A 22415-nucleotide genomic window follows, 5' to 3' on the forward strand; every position below is an offset into this window, starting at 1 on the left:
GAATTACTAAAAATTACCAAATATTGGTTTTCAATAATTTTTTTCTCAAATACTATCAACTTTACAGAAAAACTGTGAGAGACAAAAATTGTTTATTTTCTTCTCATAGAACTCTAAGAATTTTTTCAGAATTTTTTATTAACTTTTTAGTACTGCATTTTCTTATTGACAACTATTTTTACAAACATGAGAAAATACAGTATTAAAAAATTCTGAAAAAATTCTCAGAACTTTATAAGAAGAAAATAAATAATTTTTGTCTCTCGTTGTTTTGCTGTAAAGTTGATAGTGTTTGAGTAAAAGATGATTGAAAACAAATATTCAGCGATCTTTAGTAATACCTTGTTAATTATTGCGAAAATTGCAAAATGATAGAGGACTTTTCGACTTAGTTTAATCCGTTCTGTGTACACACAAGCGCTTTGTCAAAACTTACCGGACACCCTGTACATACATATAATATTGTATATACATATATATACTTATCAGGAGACACGATAGTGTCTCGGCGCTAAGCCAAAGCGTAGCGTCTTATAGATACACGAAAAGAATGATTTCATTGAAGTAAAAATTTAACGAACACAGATCAGAAAATACATCCAAAGAAAGGTTTCTTCAATTTAAAGAAATGTTTCTTTGCTATGCGGTTAAAGAAAAAAATTTCTTTGATTTGAATGTCATTTCTTTGAAACAAATTAAATGATAAAGGCTACGAGTCAATACAGGATGTTAAAAGTGCTAATAAATAAATTTTAATATTACAATAATTTCAGTACAATGCTAAACGTTTCGATTCTCATTACCATTAGGTCATCCTCAGTAGCATAAAAATATATAAATAAAAAAGGTCACAAATTACAAAAGTACCGAATAACACGTACAAATATAATTTATAAGGATTCCTATAATTAAGAAATTAATTCTTTGATTTGAACATAATTTCTTTAAATCAAATAAATTTTTTTATTTGACTTCAAAAAATAACGCTTAAATAAAAGAAACCTTTCTCTGAGTGTAATTTCATTAGACCATTATGTAGAACGTCCAAGCACGATAAGGTTGCAAAAAGCTTTGACAATTTAACAATCAATTTAAGCGTCCTATATAATTATTTTGACGGTCGAACAAAATTATTTTCAGATCTGTATCTAACTACATTTTTAGATACTTCAGCAAAACCGTTCTATTCGCGTACATACATACCTACATACATACTTATATACACAAATACTAATAAACACGCGTGCGCACAGAGAGGATGGAGAGGGGGGGGGGGAGAGAGAGAGAGAGAGTGAGTTATGATCTATAAAATGTAAAATTTTAAGTCTAGAGCGATATTAATCTTTCGCTGTAAAGCAATAAAATCTGTTCGCCATGTTTTAAAAATACCCGTGAGTCAAATCAGAATATTTCTCTTGAAGATAGTTTGGAGGCTAAATGTTGAATCTTATACAATTACATAAGATTACTTCGAGGCACCTGCGAAATTATGCAAAATTTTGTAGTATATTTATACTACATAATTTTGTATAATTTTTGCGGGTGCCTCAAAGTAATCTTACTAAAAAAAATTTATATAATGATACTATTAAAATTTTTAAGATGTTTTTCTATTATATGATATAAAATCTAATAAAAATAAAATACATCGTTAATGAATATATTCGTAATTAATTCGCGAAAATAGTTAAAAGTACCTACATCACTCAACAAAAGAAATAATCGGAAATTTATTAAAAAGACGTTAATCATTCAAATATATAGAAAGATTTTTACAGAATGATTTATAGGTATATAAAACATTATTTATACACATATTAAAAAATTAATAGTCTGACTTTTACTTACAACTATATAACATAACAAAAAATAATATAATTTTTGTATAGACAACTGTATTAATATATTAATATGCTGCTTGAAATTAATTTGTAATAATTGCGAGGATACAAGTGGCGAGAAGACAAAGTGGCAAGATTCAGGATGATACGCAAAAAGCAAAAGCTTTTGTTCCTTTTAAAACGCAGTTAATGTAACTACTGAGAAGACGAGACTTACACTCTCAGCGGTATAGTCAGCTATGAGATGACTAGCTAATGAGATGACTTGTGTATTTTGCCCGCGTGCATCACTACGTGCGTAGCAAGTGCAACCGCACTGAGTATTCGCCAAAATGTCAGTCTAATCTGCTGCGCATTCGAGCCACATGCGCACAAATACGCTCGTACTTATTCCGACTACCATTTATCACAAACGACATCAAGTTATTGATATGTATCATACACTTATCACTTACAAGCTCGATTCGTGTAGTATAGTCAGTAATATAATAATGGATAGTAGTCAACAATTATACTTCGTCAGTAGCGTGTGGTTAACTACTTTGTATTGTATAATAAAATTCTTTTTATATTTTTTCCCCAGATTTATAAAATTTGTAAAAATAATATTCATTCAATTTAATACAAAAATGAATGGAATTTATTGTAACTTGCAGGAGTAACATTGAAGCCTCCATACGTACGGAAAATTTATTGCAACATATTAAATGTGGAAATCGTTATACAAACCAAATTATATGATACGAAAATTTTCTTATACTTAATAAAAGATGAAATATTTGACTTACATTATCATAACGTTTAAGCATAATTCAATTATATTTTTCAAGTTAAGAAAGATTAAAAAGAAGTGACAAAGAAAACTTATTATTATAGATCCATATTTTTACAAATGATTACGCTGAAAAAGTGTAAGATATTTTGATTTGTATGTACATTACTGTAGGGATTACAAGGCGGATATAAAAGCGCAAACTAAATATTATGAAGGTATATTATAACGCGGAACGCGAACGCGGAAACGGACGCGTAAAAATACGCCGGCGGATATATTTACCCTAAAATTTTAATCAACCGTTCAGCCCGACAATAGCGAGAGCGTACCAGTCACAAATATTTACGCACGTCAAGTGTAGACACATTCAGAACGCACGCGGCCGGCTGGATATCAAAAATAAATAAAATATCGGGTCCGGGAACATTTTTATTAAAACGCCGCAGCGTTTTATCGCTCGAAATTATCGTCGCCGACATCTCTCTATTCCCACTGTTAGAGAACTGACTGGCTCTCGGTCAAAAGCTCCGATAACGAAGGCGCGTTTTAAGTTAGTCTCGCCTCTTGTGAAACCAACCGTACAAGTAGATTGTTTCTTGTGTAACAATCCATACACATATGGACACATACGCGATTACATACATGCGTGCGTGAACAGTGTGAATTACAGAATATACGCACGCGTAGATACCACAGATATTCTTTTGGACGATGTTCTCCTTGACTGAGGAGTCTAACACTGACAGCGTCATCACGAGCATTACGCAAGCAAAGTGCGTAGGCCAAGGCGCCATGGCGTGATGATATCTAACGGGTGTCCGTTTATGAGATGAAACGAACGATCGACGATACTCTTTCTTTAGTAGGTACGTAAAAAAGAGACACATTATCGTACTAATCATACAGATGCAAATTTCGTTTCGCGCATTCGATACTCTCACGACGTGAACGTACAATTACCGAATTACAGGATAAAGTCCACGCAATTTGTTGGATATTGCTCGTTGGAAGCACATAAAGCGCGATGTCTATTTATCAAGCGTAAATTGAAACGCCACTTACGTAAGAATCTCGACAGCGTTCGACGGCCGAAACGAGTAGTTTATGTAACGATCCGGAAAAAATGAAAAGATAAAAGGCTAGGAAAGATGTAATTAATTCATCGGAATTCCTACAAGAAAAGGACATTCCACTGAGACATTGTGGAAAAAAGAAACCATACAAAAGGAAAATGCTCGTAAACGGCCCCAACCAATTCATGGAAGTACGAATCTCAAATCATAACCGTGTTAAATCTATAGCTTCACGAAGAATAAAAATGTCTAATTTGTTAATTATGATTTGTTGCACTTTTTTCAAGCTGATGTTATTTACTTCTGCAAATTATGGTTTTTATTGATTTCTATAATAAAGAAATGTAGAAAATAAATAAATAATAAATTATAAAATAATTGATTTAAAATTCAGATATTTTTTTCATGAAATTCTGTTTTACCGGATACACAGAGCAGATTGTTCTTACGATAGCCTGTAATATTTTATGCTTTGTTTAATTCAATTTATTGATTACATAATTATATATAACTATGTTTTTTTAACTCAAATTTAAAATTCCATTAAGCTTGGAATTCTTAAAAATGAGTCTAATGGTAGGAATTATTTCTGGTACAGTTTTCAATATTGATTTAATTTCTGCTCGCGACCCACATACGCGAAATTATGTAATGAAAGGCGTAAGAGTATTAAAAAGCAGCCGGGCGGTTATCGATGCGTGACATCGAGACCTATCACGGTCTACTTAGCGACGTCGGTCGTTGTAAAATCAATTAAACCACTCTTAACCGTGATTTTTCCTTATTTCCTCCCGTTTTACCCGTCCGTCCCACTGTGTGATCATCGGACAGTCGCGTTCAATTGCTCTTGCCGCATTATAGAATCAATTTTTCATCAAGTTAGGTCACCATAAATATAGTCATCGATTATGAATATTTTCTGCACGTTTAAAGAATTAGAAGGAAGAGAATCACAAGTTTATTTCACATATAATATTACTTATAATATTACCTTTCTCGTAAAAAAAAAATAGTAAAGTAAAAAATAGTTTATAATAGAAAAAAAAAATCAACAGAAAGTACACTATTATTAGAAATTATACTATTAATGCATAAGAAATAGTGTATAGGATATTCCATAATCGCATATCTGTTTAATCGCTATATCGCTTGTAGGTACCTAATAAAGAAGGAGAAAAACGGCAATTTTTATTGAGATATTGATAACTACGAAATTATTCTGTGTAGAAAATTTTAACGATATTACGAGAGGGAAAGAAAAAGGAGAGACCGAGACTTACGCCGCGCGATTTATGGATCGTGCGCGCAATTACGACTGAAACGCGGTAGACAGGTTTATTGCAAACGACCAGTCGACCAATCGGAGCGCGCGTACGAGAGGCGTGCGTAAACGTCGCAGTTCGATTAGAATTTCTAATGGGGCACGCTGTAGTATGTGCGCCCATGTGCGCCTACAACGCGTCAGAAACGCGTGGCCGTCTATTGCTTGATCGTGTCGGATATAAATATTGCTCGCAAATTCCGCGAGTATTTTTCAGTAACTTTTCCGTGTGGGCATCGACTGCTCACACTTTTATGTCATTAAACAAATCTTATAGAGATGATTTATTGCTAATTTGAATATTTTCCCTACCTATTACTAGTATTACTGTTCGATGAAGAAAACGAATCTAATCCATAATTTGAGGATAAAGGTTGTGTCCCAAATTTACTGCCAGTGCTGAAAATGCTACAGTTTACGTTACGTGCAATACAGATTTTCAGTACAGGCAGTCAATTTTGGAACCATTTTGGCAGCCATAGAAAACTGGAATCTGCTACTGAAAACTGATTCGCTAAAAGTTCTATTGCTACTAGAATGCGAGCGTTCGATATTATATATTTAAATTTCCTTTATTTCTCTGTGAGTATATATTTATTTTAAAATTAAACTGGAACAAGACAATTTTTATATCATACACGCGCGCGCAAACACACACTCACATACGCACATCGTTCTCAATTTATTTCTCTTTTTATACAGACACACACTTTGATCACATTGATGAGCTTTGGTTTTTGCATTAGGAAGAAGTTAAGTTAAGTTTAAGAAAACACAATCTAAAATTTATTAATCGCTCAGATCTGATTTCTTTTCACACTGGGTAATATTTATAAATTTTTTTTGTGGACGATTTTGCAACTTATCTAATTTTAAACTAAATTATAAATTTCTCAGTTTCAACTATTCAAAAGGAACAAATTTCCTAGGGAAACGTTAAATACATTATTCCTTGAAATCTTGAAAGGGTTGGACACGAGAGCCAGAAGAATGCCAGAAGGGGAATGAGAGGAAGGGCGTCTTATCGACGCGTTCGTACGAAACATAGGACAGGCAAGCCGTATAATGAGAATAAATGCCTAACGGCTAAGGACAGCCAGCTCGGAGTGTTCGATCCTGAATAATTCATCGGAAACGCACGCTCGATTAGGCAAGACCGCAAGCCCGGTTACCCCCACCTATCAAGCGTCGCACGTCGGTTGGCGCCCTTCTTCGTGCTTCAACCCCCGCAGACCAGCCGACGTTATAGTTACATCATTACACTTACGAAGGGCTGAGAACTAGGGATATATTCAGATCGTCGTCAGGCATCATTCCTTAACATGTGAAATCAAATGGAAAAGAATTATAATTCCAACATCACGATTTGTCACTTTCATGAAAAATCAAGGCAAATAGAACAAGTTTTGTCAGGAATGCTCTTTAGATAATAATTACATGAGATAATTTATTTCTGGAAATTTCTGATCTTTCTTAATTTTAATTTAACATTATTATCTTTTGTATGAACCTAATTAAATAATTTAATTAGCTGCAATTTCCAGAAAATCAACTCTTAGCAAACGTGAATTTCCTTCTAATTAATTTTGTTTCCTTCGTTCAAGTATATTTGATGACTGCAAAAAAATTTGTTGCGATTAAAATATCTTACAATATTTAATTTATTAAAATAAAATTATGCGGAAATATAAAAAAATTAATTGCTGAATGGAATTTTGATTATCGAAAATCTGCATCAGTAAATTTTATATTATTTATAATATTTTCTCTATATTATTTTTTCTTAGGACAAGGTCAGTAACAGCAGTATAAGCGACGTAATTGGCTACGGAAAGGAAATCCCGATTGCTGGAGACACGCGATAAGTCAATTTCATGTCAATTCACAGGAAAAAGAGTTGACTTGAAAAAGGATTATGTTGACAATTCCTTTATAAAAAAAAATGATGCTGCAATATACTTTTTAACCGAAGCGTGCGTGTCGAGCAATAATTAGAATCGCGTCGTATTGACGACGCATACTGCAACAAAATATGCTGTGTTATGCGTGCGAATATTTTTTATGAATTTTTTTTCGTTACATATTTCCATAATCCAGGGCTGAAAATTAAAAATTAAATTAAATTCCATATACATATATAACGCCTCTTATTATTCCACATCCATATAATTTACGCAAAGTTACTCTTATAAATAGATACATCTCTTTAACTTTCATCTATAATTTATGAGTCCTTAGTTTTTAATTGAGATAATTATTTTACACAGAAATCTCTGTAAATAAAAATTTATATCTTTACGTAGAAAATATTTTTCTTTTATGGAAAACAATAATTTTGAAAACAGTAATCGTAACCAATATAACTTTCCACATCGCATGTGAAAAATATCTTTTTATAACGAAACATCATAAAACAAATAAGTGAAGAACAATATGTCGGATTATTAGCATTTTGTTGGTGAATAAGTTTGCAAGATACCGAGAGAGAGAGAGAGAGAGAGAGAGAGAGAGAGAGAGAGAGAGAGTCTGTTTAAGAAGAAAGAGAGAGAGAGAGAATCTGTTTAAGAAGTAACTCGCGTCTCACTAATTATAGCCCGCCTCACCTCTCCTCGCGATTATTCCTCATTAAGAGCAAAAGCTGAACGTCTTGAGATGCCCGCGAGTCATTCCTAATTTCCTGTAAGTCGGTGTGCCGTTATTGACCGGCGTATGCCGTTACCACAGTCGCGCACGTGTACTCGATGTGCGCACGAAGGAAGCTGCGATTCTATTTATGCAATCCCTGCGTTCCGTCCGTCTAGCGATTCTTTTGGTTTCTCGCGTCATTCGCCCCTTTCCTCCGTGCCGGCAACACATCGCAACATTTCTGCTCAAAGGAATGTACACTCGGCAGCATTCCTTATTGGCATTAACGGAGGAAACGTCGAGGCCGCCTAGTTCGAGTACCACTCCTACGGGCTTGTACGGGAGCAAGTACGGAAGAGGCGAAATGACCAGAACTGGTATCGCGATGTTAAACGGAGAAGAGTACGACATGCAGAGCAAACGGCGAGTCACCACGGCGGCATGTCGGTCAAACATGCTCGAACGAATTTACGTATTCCGAAGTTCGCGCACATCGGCCGAAGTTCGCGCTCTTCGAGTTTCTCAAATTGGATAAGTTGTTGGCCGAAATGTGGAAAAGTATATCACATATATAGTCTTAATCCGTCTTGTGCCTCATCGTGATAAAGCTTCTTTTAAGAAAGACGCCGATGTCTTGAAATCTAAACGAAAAGTTTATAAAAAGTATTGTTGCGATTCCGTGGTAACCTATGGTAACGTAGAATGAAGGACGTACCGCGGTTTTCTAGAGTAAGGACCGGATCGAACGTTTGATCGATGGATCGGGAGAGCGATGCTCGCGTCGAATCGCAGGTTCCATGGAAAAGTGGGTTAAGAAGTCTCAAGAAGCGTTAGGCCTCTTTTATATATACGCTTTTTACGATGCCGTCGTTACGATGCAGTCGTACACGGCAGTCATCGCGCAGTCTGAAGCACGTCTGAAACCTATATACGGATCGATTTATATACATTCGAATGACGAGTGCCATAGTAATCCTTTTCTCTGCACTTTCGTAACATAGACAAGTTTTGCTGATATATTATAACGATGCAAGTATAAATTGCAAGGAATTATAAATTAATCGCGAGAAAATAGGAAGAGAGTTACTTTTAACACTATATACGTTACTTTTTTATAGTAATGATTTGGTAATGACTTTACTTTCTATGCCGGTATGGTAGCAATAACACCAGGGTTGGAAAATCACTTTCGAAAAGTGGGTATCTCGTTACTTTACTCGTTACGTGTGTAACCAATAAAAGTAATGCATTAGTAATGCATCACTTTTACTCATTACAGCGCGAATAAAGTAACGAGTTACTTTTTTAAATGAATAACGCGCATAATGGTAACAAATTATTTATTTTTCAAAAAGAATTTTTTAATTCTGATTATCATTATGTTTATAACAAATTATAAAATCATTATACTAAATCGTTCTTATAAAAAAAGTAACAGTAATGGTGAAGACGTAACATGTTACTTATGATTCATGATTATCTCAAATCTATCGATTCATCAAAAATATTTCATCGATCACATCTATGAGATGTTTCTTTGATAAAAATTATCAGTTATAATCTGTATAATAAATAACAGAAAGAACGGCACAGCATATTAGAGTAATCTCCGATTTAAAAGAAAATTTTCTTGTCAATTTTCTCTCTCTAAATCGTTTAAGAGATCTTTCATTTATAATCTCTTCTTTATGTTGTAAAGTTGTTATAAGTTTCGTTTCATCAACTTGTTTAACTTTATGCGACCGTAACTCAACCTAAATACTTGAACGCAGGCGCTATCCAATTGCATTCAAAACTACATTTGTCCTTTCGAGAAAACGAATAAATGAAACTTTCCAAAAGTGGAACACTGGCCAAGAACGATTCATCTTAAATTTCGCAGTCGACGAGACGTATCGTCGCTGCTTTTATATTCATCCCTACACCAACCAGAGCGGTGACACTAACGGCGATCTTGCGCGCGGCCTATAACCATGTCACCCTTGCCGGTTTTCCCGGTAACATTGGCAATTCTAAACGTATAGTTCAATTCATTTCTAGGTCAGGGGAGATTAATTGGCCGTAACGAGGAGTATTGTTGTATAATATTATGATAGTAATGTATCCCTTTGCCAGTTTACAATAAAATGGTCATTAAGGGCAACTGTTTAATTGCCAAAGTGTGTAAGCTTAAGAAAATCACATGTAAGCTCAAAAACGCGGTAATATATAGATAGATTGCAATTCGCGTATATATTGAAGTATATATATTCTAATTCTAAAAAGTACAAAAGAAAGAAAAAGAAAAGATACAAAACTATAAAAAATAAATTATATAATAATACTAAAGAAAATATAAACATAAGAAATATTTTGTTCGATAATACATGAAGATTTTTGTTCATATTTTATTTCGATGAGATTATAACAATCAAAATTTTGACAGAAAATAAATAATTATACCATATATCTTTTCATTTTTAAGATACGTTCTCTGGGATCGTAGGTAGTACAAAAGGGTTGAGCCTTGACCCAGAAAGAAAACTCGAGCCCTTTTCATCGAGTGACGTCGACTCGTACGTTCCACTGAGGTAATACACGTGGATGCACGTGTAACTTTTCTCAATATAAAGTACTGAGGTCGAGCAGATTATAAACGCCAGTTTATGATTTAGAACCTTTTGAATTTTAAGTCACTGCACGCATTTGTGCATAGAGGCGAAAAATCGGTTGAAAAATTATGGAATTATACTTATATTTTCCTTTGGCATTATAATTTGTATACTTTTATATTTTTTCTTCTTCCTTTTGTGCTAATCTTTTTAGAAGTGCGTTTGTGTGTGTATGTGTGTGTATCTATACACACTGAGAGAAAAATGTTTGGTATTTGTAACTATATAATTACATATCACTATAATTATGATTATTACTGCTATAATAATAATAACAGTAACTCTATGTATATAGTTCTAGCAACAAATGTGTATAGTTGGCAATCTAAAATGACTATAATTATAGTTGTTATAACCATAAAATAGTTGAAATTACCATAAAAATGATTCAAGTGACTATAATTTTATGGTAATTTCAACTATTTTATGGTTATAACAACTATAATTATATAGTCATTTTAGGTTGCCAACTATATACATTTGTTGTTAGAACTATATACATAGTTACTGTTATTATTATTATAGCAGTAATAATCATAATTATAGTGATATGTAATTATAGTTACAAATACCAAATATTTTTCTCTCAGTGCACGAACTGCAATTGCCACAGTGAAAGATTCTAAATTATTATCATACAAATATACATTGTAGTTTAATTAAAATTTTTAAAGATATCAAACATCATTTTTAGTTAAATTACAACTGCCTAATATCCATTTCTATCAATGTAGATTAATCTTGGTTTAACTTAATCTTCATCTTTTTCAAATTCTTAGAACTAGTTGAGCCAAGATTAAAATTGAATTGATAGAAACGGGCATAAATCTTGATAATGAAAAATATCTCTTAACTTTAATTTTATATTTTATCAAGTACCTGCAGCTTATTTTAACAGAAAACGTAATAAAATGACCCTGAATATGAAATAGTAATGGGTTAGCTCGAGGATTAAATGACTCATAAGCTCTTTTGCTTACTAATATAAGATTGGCGATGATCCAGCAGTACTCGAAACTTTAATAAACCAACCGTTTGGCATCCAATTACGTCAGTCATCGTCTGCAGAATGTAATTAATTTTTGACACGTGTGGCGCGTCTCGCTCTTGTTATAATCAACTCATCAAAATCGCAGCTAACCATTAAATGAAGTTTGAGCATTTTGTTCTCTACTAATCACTTCTATACATTCTATAATATATGTATATTAAATTGTACTATTTATGTTAAACTATTTTTAACACAACGTATTTTTATTAATAAATTATTGAGTTTTTTAACAGATCCAATTACAATTTTTCTGTATTTTTCGATAACTTGATATATTTTTAGATGTAAAAATATCGACGACATATAATATTGATCACTCTGAAAATTCGATTTCTCAAGTTGCTCAACGTTAAATTTCTTTTATTACTTATTGATAGTATCTTTTTTAACTATAAAAAATGTATATTGGAAAAATGCATATTAAAATAGAGGAAACGATTATACTGATTTTTTTGTAATGGATAAGTTTCTCATTTTAACGATGACAAGAGCTTAAATAAAGTAAGTTAAATATTCATCATTTCCGGATTCCTTTAAGATAAAAATTGTTCTCATTCACGTATAAAAATGGCAATCTTTCGTCACGAACGACTAAACCTTGACCTACAAGGCTGAAGTCTTTTTAATAGAAAGCTTTGATGTATTTGTCATCCTAAACCGCCCTATGGTCTCTCTCCGCGGTCGATAGAAAATTGAGCATTCATCAGCCTTCGTCGTCGATAGGTGCGTTTCCGGGTATGGAGGTATAGAAGGTGTGCGCTCAGAAAGGCTGAAGTGGGGCAAAAGGGAACCACTTAGCCGAAACTGCAGGAGTCTGGGAGTCAGCAGCTATTCGGCAGACGTCACTGGCGCCAGCGGACTACCTTAAAGCCCGGCCACCCCCTGGCCGCCTCCATTCGCCCCTGCCATCGACAATCTCATTCCCCAAAAGCGTCGCAAGAATTATAAAGTTGGTGGAGGAGAGAAGAGAAAGAGGCGGAGAAGGGGGGACAGGAGAAAGAAAAGACTTCTTCCCTTGCCACCCAACCTTGTCAGGCGAGCGACCCGTCCTCTCTCATTCCGCAACCTACATGCTCTCTACCTCGATCTATCGTTGCATCCCTTGGTCTTCCCCCTATCTGCCCACTTTGTTCCTATTCTTCGCCCCTTCTGGCTGCCCCCCCCCCTCTCTCTCTCTCTCTCTCTCTCTCTCTCTCTCCTCGATGCTTTTTTGTTTTAACTTGGAAGTTTTCGCGAAGGAACTGATCGGGGACGAGCGAGTTTCGAGTTTCGACCGCGAGTTTACGAGCGGCACGGATCCGAAAATCTGTTCTCCATTAGCGCGACGCCGACCGGAAGTCGTTCAATTAGAGTCATGTACCGTGTGATCTCGAAATAATCCGGCGCTCGAGAGACTCCATTGTTATTTCGGACGACAAAAGTTTTGCCGAGCGCGTTCTCGTTTAATGAGGGACGCTTCTCGTAGTTTCGCAGTTTCCGCTCCATGGCCGAGACTACTCTCGCGAGTAGTTTTACAGGGCGATGACGAGATAAGGCCGGACTCTCCTTATTCCTTTATCGTTGCGCTCGATAAAACGGAGCGATTCTCGGATTATCACGTTATCAACCTTCTTCTCGTTATCCGTTGCTTGAGAAGAAATGGCGTTTCGTCATTGTGTTTTATATATAGAAAATAGAATAGAAATGTTCATCTACTCTTGATTTACAATTAGATAGGATTAACTTGATTATACATATAAAACAAATACGTTTTAGGACGAAGTACTAATTATTATCGATCGAATCCCAGACTCCAAGCTCAATAAATTTATTTCTGCTACCGCCTTAGGTGGAATTTTACCCCGTAAAAATGATTGAAAATATTTTCTCAAGCGATAGGAGAAATTTTTCCGTGCTGTACAAAGAATTACTGCGGAATATTTCCTGTCACCGTCACGGCAGCACCACCGCACCGCCGCGTTGAAACGTCCGTGCCTCGGAGCGCGTTTCTTACGCGTCGCGTTGCGCTTCGCTCGTTGCGGCGGTATCGGTTTTATCCAAACCCTCGAATTTATACCCTTTCCGCCAGACGGTAAATGGATATACAGTTGGACGAAAAAAAAAAAGAGATAGAGCGAGAAAGAGAGCAGGGAAAGAAGAGAGAGGAAACAAAAAGACATCGATCCCCCTCGGAACTAACGGAGATCGGCGTGCATACCGGTTTCATACGCACAACAAACTACTGGAACGGCCGGAGGCGTTAATATACCGGGGCGTAAGCCCGGGGGCGGTATTTTTTCGCCGCTCGCGCGCGTTCGCCGCTCTGAAAAATATTTTTCTAAAAGCTAATATCTCTCTCGGGCCGATATTCCGCCGTGTAAATAATATCCGCGCCCGTAGGGACAACAAAGTAGGCTGTCATGTGAGTGCAATCGCCAAAAGAGGTTGTCCGGGGAAAAAAATGAGCCGTTAGCGTGGCCAAACGCTCGCGTCATTTTTTCTTGCTGTCTGCTTGCCTACTTGCCGCTTTACGCTTTGCTTCCACCCGAACGATGATATGCAAGATCAAGAAAAATCGACGAAAACGGGATCACCATCGTATGAAAGTGTCAATGAAAGTATGAGTGTGAGTGAATGCGCTTGCATTTTTAACCCTATACAAATATTCTGTTTTACTAATTTTATCTACTTTTTTCATTTAGACTTATTATATTTTAGAGAGAGAGAGAGAGAGAGAGAGAGAGAAAATTTTCACAAAAATTTACCTTAATTATTATAATCTTGTTAATCCTTAATTATTTAGTTATATCTTTTTATGTCATTGTTAAAAAGAGATGAAAATGTGATGTCGCAGCGATTTGCGAATCGTTACATACATATTTGTGAATGAATCGTGTGTGGATTCATTCATGATTACGATTCTCGACATTTCTTTTTGTAACACTCGAAAAACATTATTACGTCGATCACGCAACTGCGCAGATTGCAAGAGGAAGCCACTATCCAGCCAGTTGCAATTGGCCGCCGGAAAGCACACGCTAGAACGCGATTATCAGCACATGATTAATATCGTCGATCGTTTATCCATGTATTCACATGGCATTTTTATCTCCATTAGTGTGACAACGACAATGACGATCACGACGAGGACAACGATGAAATGATAGGATAAAGATATAATTACATGGCACTGCATGTATTAAAGATTAAAAGACAATCGGCAGCGAAGTGGAAGTTATTTTAGTCGCTTTATTGCGACACACTAATAGCAAAAATGGTTTTCTCTCTGAGAATTCACGTTATATTTCTATACCATCTTCTTCCTCTTTCTCCGTTATTGAAAGAGAGAAAGCGAAGCTTGAAAAAGGAAATCAGCGTAAAAAACGTAAAAAAAAAATATTTTAATTTTTGTCGCAAGTTTTATGCACGCAGAGCACTCGGGGTTGTAGAAAGAGACAGATCGTAAAATCCGGATGTGATTACTGTATAACATAATTTCGTGTAAATTGTCCAAGATGCAAAGTGACGTGAATATTTGAGATATAAACGTATATAACTTTAGGAAATACCATAATGTAGAAGGGATTATCGTCTCGTGTAAGCGTGTGAATAGTCGAGCCATTCGTAAATTGTACTTCGGCTTGATTAAAACAGTTTTTTTTTCTAATGTGTGAATTGTAGGTATTAAAAATACAGATACACTTTTGATATATATTTTCTATCTATCCATTTTATTTCCAGAAAACCAATTTTTCCGATTACACTTTTATACAGTTTGTATGTAACATATATCTTGTAACTTTCTTCTAAATACTAAGAATTAGGCTACTCTTACCTCAGTAGTATCGTCTATTAACTATATTATCAACACAACAATACACTATTCGGAGTGATCCATCGATTAGGCACATTGTTTCTTATCTACTATGAAATTTACTTGTGCATTCGGGCACAAGTACGTCATGGAAATAGAGAACTCGCGTTTTTTTTTCGCTAAACGTGTAATAGTACTCGAGAGAAAATCGAGGCCCTACACGAGTGTTTTTTCGCGAATGCATAATTGTTGGACGCTCCGCTTCTTCGTTAAACAAAATGCGACTGTTTTCGTGTGATCGCGATCAGCAATATTGTGTTAAGGCTTTCCATAAAATTTGCGGCCCGCGGCGATGTAATTGTTATCGCGTCCAAGTCAATAGCGATTTCGCACAAAACACCGTCGGAACACGGGTTGCCGCTATATGAATGTGTCGGCACGTACGAAATGGCGGAAGGCGGGGGTACGGGGGTACGGGGGACCGAGAGGATCGGGGGACGGAGGCACAAAACGTCGAAGCGATTTATTAAATACCATACGGCTGAGCACTGTTATGACACGAGTATGCAAATATTATTTTGCGTGCACGAGGGGGCAATCAATGACCTGCTCTCTCTCTCTCTCTCTCTCTCTCTGCTCTCCATTCCCTCTTGCATCCGCCGGATATCTTCCTCCCTTCATAGTTCCATGATCGAAAACGCGACGTGCGAGAAAGTTCGCGAAAGATCCTGCGCGAACTTCCGGATGATTAATCAGCCACGCGAGAATGATATATCGATTCGCGGACTCTAACATCTAACAGATGGATGACATAGATTTACGTCTTTCCTTTATTTCACGATTACGTAATGCATTTAAGTGAAGCTATTGCCTAGAATCTAGAAATTAATCCGAGTTCTTTTGTTCTGACGAAAGTCGACAAAAGTAGAACGAATTATATTATATGATGAAGTTATTATTGATCATTTAGTCTAAATGTGAAATAATCATTAATTATATCGTAATAGCGAATTCGTTTTTATCATTAGCTTCAGAGGTAAACAAGTGATAAATATAAAATAAGTGATACTTTTACAAAATCTTACATAGCTGGGGTAGCTATAAATTAAATTCTACTTAAATCTATTATCACCGAATATATAGTGTGTGTGTTGAAATCTATAATTCTTTTTAATTTTTCCCTAAGAAATAATAACGAACTTTTTACCGCGTCGAAATACGAGTGACCAATGATTGCACTGTTTAATCTATATTGATATTTCATCTTGATATATGATAATTGTGATTACGAATGTTAACTTGAAAATCAAGAGATTGGAGAAATTGAAGAAACTCACCGATGAGCTGCCCTTCGGTCGTCCCGCAGAAGTTATCCAGCGATCCGTCGGACAACATCGGCATCGGCAAGGACGACGGGGGTGTCGAGGGCAGGGGGGTTAACTGCTAGTGAACCCACGAAGGGGTCGCGGCGGGGGTTGCCGCATTCGTGCTTACGTAGACGCCCGGCGCGTTGCCGGTCGTCGTGCCGATGACGACGCCGGTGTTCTGGGAAACGACGCCACCATTCTGGCCAACGACGTTGCCGTCACTGACTTGCACGGTGCCCATCACTCCCTGCTGGAAGTTAAAATCCAGCGTGCCACCCATCGACAATTCATGCCTAATTACCTGCAATTTACATATCAAATTGCATGTTTATACGTATATTTTACAAAGCGATATTCCCTCTCTTGTAGCAATCCTTATCCGGTAACATGAGTTTATTATATTCTCTTTATTTTAAACTGAAATTATTTTCTAAAATTATTATCCAACAGTAGCTACGAAATTTTTATCTTCACTGTATATAAAGTAAAGATATATAGTTATATGCGTATAGAGGAGCTTATAATTTCTTAATCATGTTATCTACTATATAAGATTTGGTAAATAAAATAAATTTTCCAGATAAGGATTAACACAGTACTTTACATGTCAATCGAAATATGCAGATTTTATGTAACGTCAAAGATCAACTGAAAAGCTCTTTATATATTATTTTTTATAAAAAAAATTTTATATTTAATTTAGACTCTCAGACTGTTCGTGGCGCAAAAAAATGATTTCTTCAATTTGTTGATTCTTAGAAACCTAGTGACGGCATTAGTACACTGAAAAAAAAGTTGTATCAACAGCATTATTTTAATTGAAAATAAAATTTGTTAATTCAATCATACTATTAATGAAATAAATGCTCTTGTTTTAATAAAATTTTATTTGTTTCATTAATACTTTTATTGAATTGACAAGATTATTTTTCAATTAAAATAATGCTGTTAATACAATATCATATTTTTCTCGTGTAATAACAGAGAGACGTAGGTTTGATAAAATTAGTAGTAACAGACGGAGCATAATCAAACTTACTTCCTCAACGTTGCAGTCGAAGCCGCCGTGCATTGCCTCGATGTTGATGTTAAGGTCATCGAGGGCGGAATGATTGAGCGCACCCATTAGCTGGCCCATCATGGTGCTGGCTGTGGCGGGGCAGGGTGTTGGTGTGTTAGGTGGACTGGGACCAGCTGGTCCAGTTTGTGCTGGCTGATGCTGTGGCTGATGTGGCTGATGTGGCGGTTGCTGCTGTTGCTGTTGTTGCTGCTGCTGCTGCTGCTGTTGCTGCTGCTGCTGCTGTTGACGCTGTTGCGTCTGAATCATGTATTGCAGCGTTTGCTGTTGATTGCTGCCCAGTGTCGTAGGACTGGGCTCGCTCTGCTGATACGACGGTGACATGCCAGACGGTGACATGCCGGGACTCAGGTTCTAATTTTTGAATTTATAAAAAGAAAGTGCGATGAAAATAAAAGCGTGATCGCAACGATCTGTATTTGTATACAATTTGTTATGTAACTTGTTACGTAAATACAAATGTTATTGATTAATAATGATTTATAAATAAAATATAAATATATTTCCAGAACTATATTTCTAAAACTATATTGTGAAATAGTATTATTTACCTTTTTCCTTGTACAAATATTAGTTTTCTATATTAGTCGTCTTATTCTTTACATTTCTCTGGAATTATATTAAAAACGTAACGAATCCAGGGAAATTGAAGATTTAATATTTTAATCTATTCTAGGATAAATATATGTGAACTTTGTTAATAAAGATACAATGAATATATCGCGTAGCGCACGCAATAAAATGATTAATATAAATAGAAGTAAATTTTAGCATAATTTAATCTTAGGAAATTTAATCTCGTGAATTAAACAATTAGGCAGGTTGTTCTGAATTTAGCTCGAATGTGTTTGTATTTGTGCCGTTATCGAAAATACGTTTCAATACAATTCCATAAGCGTATGATGCTTTTTTAAGCCAGTTTCAATAATAAAATGTAAATAAGCTTCCATCGCACCATCGCAAATCTTTTCACACAAGACAACAAAAATATTGTTGTGAAAATATCGGCCTCGTGGAAAATAACGAGCTCAGTTTCTATAAAGAAAAGATTCCTCGGCTCCTTCGATATTAATTTTCCGATTAGGTCACGATTGATCTTAAGAAATAATTAATTTTGAAAAGTGATATTGATTCATCTTTTCGACCGTCATGATTAACGTTATTGTGTGTCTTTCTCTATAAGCCTGCACATATAGAAGTTACAGAGACACTTTGTACGTTTGTGTATGTATTTGTGTAAAACATACATCGCGATCCTTATTGATTTTGCAACATTGCCAGGCCGAACATGCGCAACATAAAAACGCTGACGTCCTCCTTTGTAGATAGTTGTGGTATCCTCGCGTGAAAAATTCGCCAAAAATTTCAGACTCACCATTTGACAGCCGCACGGCTGCAGACCATGAATCGGACATCTTTGTTGATTGGCCGATTGCGGAGTAGGTGGCAGGCCATAAGATGCGGATGACGAGGTGCGTAGGCCGTTATTCCTCTGATACTGCGCTTCGTAGTAAGGTGGCGGCGGGCCCGTTTGCTGTTGGTGACCGGCCGGCGGTGATGTCTGGTACATTTGGTAGGGTTCCAGTTTCATTGTATCGGCCAGGTTGCCTGCTAGGATCGTATCTGCTATCAAATACGATGCACGTATTAATCGTTTTATCCGATATATATGTGAGATGGATGAACTAGATTTTTCGAATATATATATTAAAGACAAATCTTAAACTATCAAGAAAGCAAAAAAGGTGAAAAGAAGAGAAGAAAATGAGATTATTGTTAGATATGTACCTAATTGTTGATCCGGACTATAAGAAGACGCGTAGGTCGGTGTCCAATCTGGTTCCCCGAGAACCGCTGGGATAGGACTCAATCGGCCACAGGAGGAAGCGTTACTCGAGGCGCGAGGACTTGAATAACACAAATAATTAATTACTTAATCTGAAGGAGACGCTTTAAATTTCTTCTTGAAATTTATAACTAATATCTTTCTAATTTTGCATGTGTATAATAAAGATCTCTTTATAATACAAATGTATGCATGTGCCACGCATATAATGTATATAGTATCTAACTATATATTATACTATACGTTTGATCATATATTGCCAAACAATTAAATTCACTATTTCTCTATAACTGATACCTGCAAACTTCAAATACTCTCGAAATTAAAAAGAGATCGATTCGGTCAGTTTTGATATCACTCGATTCATATTATGACTGTTATGACATTCCATTAAAAACGGACATATAATTTAAAACAGTTTTTCAACTGTAAATCTTCTTAAGTTTTGTAAATTTTAATCTCGGTCGGCCGCAACTCGTCGGCTCACGTAAAGGAACACTGCAGCCGCTCTCGCGCCATCACGCTTGCTTAGCGCCGAGACATTGCCGTGTGTGCATGTCTCCAGATAATTTATTTTTTCGAACGAAAATGTTAAAGCTCTATCGTACCGGAAGTCAGAGGAAAGCTGGAATCCGCTGGCAGGTGGGAGGGGACTATCCGGAAACAGGTCCAAACCTTCTCCGACGCTGCTGCTGGGACTGGACGTGGGCTCGGCCAGCAATCCGCCGTTCCTCAGAGCCTCAGCGATCTTCTTCGAGCGGCCACGTCGTTTCTCTAGACTGCCGGTGCTCTCCATAGTAGTAGCTCTGCGCCACAAACACAATACACACGGTACTCTTGACAGTTTGAGGTCAAGAGAAATAAAAAACAGAAAGAGAGAGGCAAATTGCCGACAATCTGGACTTACCTACGACGGGCGGATTTACCCGGCTTGGCGTCGCGATTGATCATCCACCAGGAACTCTTGCCGGTTCCTTCGTTCTGTACCCGCATGAACCTACTGTGCAGCGACAAGTTGTGACGTATAGAATTCTGTAAACAAAAAGAATAACGTGATTTATACAATAAAATAGCAACGAGAGAGAGAGAGAGAGAGAGAGAGAGAGAGAGAGAAAAAAAATCTTGTTAGTAAATATATAATTCACTAGTCTGCTAATTTACATTTTGGTATTATTGCCAAATTGCCTGTGAACGTAATCATTTCCTATAGTATTTTAAGTGCTGAATACGAATCCGTTTTTTAAGTTTTACGTCACAATTTCGAGAAAAATAACGTAAAAAAACGACAATAACAACTTTTGAAGATTTTCTTGACGTTGAGTACTGGTAGCAAATTTTCTATATTACATTAATGCCACGCAAAATTTTTAACTTTAAAATGCATTTTGTTTCGTTTCGATTTGATTTTTCGTTTTCGACGTAAAAATAGTCACATTGTAACTTCATCGTTATTTTATTTAGTAGGATACGATACGATTATACTGTTATGTAAGTACAAAAACATTTAGTTTCCACATAATTAATTACTTTCCATATCATTAAAATGAAATAAAGTGCCTTTTCTTTGTATTACATGGAAAAGAGTTACTTTAAAATTGTTATATCTCGAAAACGAAAGATCATACAGACATGAAACAAAATGCATTTTAAAGCTAAAAATTGATACCTTCGTGTCGGAATTAAAATTTAGAAAAAAAATTTGTTGTCGGTACTTAATGTTAAAAATGTTCACAATTATTATTTTTTTCTTTCTTGGTGTCATTTTTTTCAAAATTGTGACGTAACAGCAAATTTTGAAAAACGGATTCGTTCAGCAGGTAAAAATGTATTTGAAAACAACTAAATTTGTTAAAACAATTTGTTTATCGTAAACTAGGTAATTGATTTCGTTATCTTACATTGTCTTACAAATAAAAATTAATAAAATATAATTGTCGAATAGTCTCTGCCGAGGTCTTTATGTTGTAGGATGATAGAAAAGCAATTTTAATGCTATAAGACAGTATTGAAACCATAATATATCTATAAATCGATTAAGATCCGAATTTTTCCACTGCAAACTTATAAACGCTTATCTGCATAAATTATATGCGAGAACTGTCTTGTTTGATATATACCGTATATAGTCTCTATCTTTTGCAGCGAGATAACATCCATGTACTATCGTACTATTACCCGCGTACGATAGTGTATGTAAAGAAGTACAAGAATGCAGGACACGAAAAAATCAATTCGTGAGAAGTGAATCATAGAAGCCGCGCTTTATATAATTTTCCGTTGCCCCCCTTGCCTTCTTCATTAGGCAAATTGAATCAGCTATAGTAGCCGGATCTTCCGAAAAATTTCGGAAAGCTTCTACTCTAATACGAGAATACCCGTGTCGCGAAGCGATAACAATTTTCTTTCGTCTTCGTCTCCCGATTCACGAGTCGGCGAGACGAGCGCGCGTCGAAGGATGCTTTCAGACGAAATACATACACGCAGAAGACGGCGTGATAAATAAAAATGGCTTCTTTAAAACGGCCGTTATATCGCGAACGAGACAGGCGGAAGTTGACACGAAGTACTTCGAAGAAGTTTCTTAAACTCGCGCCACGACGTTTTATCGTTTCGTTAAGTCGCCCTTCTAAAACAGAGTCGCAGATTGTTAGCCTTTAAATGTGGACAGAAATAATCATAAAAAAACCTATTTTTTCGGACGATATCATTATCGAACACAAAGATTTTTTGCCAAATCGTAAATATATCTTTTTTATTAGAATTTTTTTAATAAAAAGTGCTCTGGTTGTATTTGTCGATATACATGCGAGTAAGATCCATCTATGTATGTATGAATACTTAATTTTTATAATGCTTTATGATATTTTGGCAAGTCATAAAATTGCAAGATATTTATCATCCAGCTGTTACGTTCAATTTACTTGGACGTCTGACATGTGCACCGGACGTTTTAACATCCAAAAATTTATAACGTGGAAATGTAAGCGATGTATT

At 35.8% G+C, this 22415-nt stretch overlaps 1 protein-coding gene across 1 annotated transcript in view; it reads right to left on the bottom strand.

The window, feature by feature from the left end:
* Positions 1-22415, bottom strand: part of foxo (forkhead box, sub-group O) — a 185018-nt gene that overhangs the window by 41277 nt on the left and 121326 nt on the right. The window contains exons 2-7 of the mRNA XM_018510546.1: positions 20329-20453; positions 20030-20227; positions 19364-19482; positions 18951-19198; positions 17537-17929; positions 16468-16798 (exon numbers count right to left, since the gene is read on the bottom strand). Of these exons, the coding sequence (XP_018366048.1) occupies positions 16574-16798; positions 17537-17929; positions 18951-19198; positions 19364-19482; positions 20030-20227; positions 20329-20453 (1308 nt within the window). The 3' untranslated portion in view covers positions 16468-16573. The remainder of the gene's footprint in view (positions 1-16467; positions 16799-17536; positions 17930-18950; positions 19199-19363; positions 19483-20029; positions 20228-20328; positions 20454-22415) is intronic.

The sequence above is a fragment of the Trachymyrmex cornetzi genome, unplaced genomic scaffold (assembly GCF_001594075.2).
Source record: "Trachymyrmex cornetzi isolate Tcor2-1 unplaced genomic scaffold, Tcor1.1 scaffold343, whole genome shotgun sequence".
Classification (NCBI taxonomy): domain Eukaryota; kingdom Metazoa; phylum Arthropoda; class Insecta; order Hymenoptera; family Formicidae; genus Trachymyrmex; species Trachymyrmex cornetzi.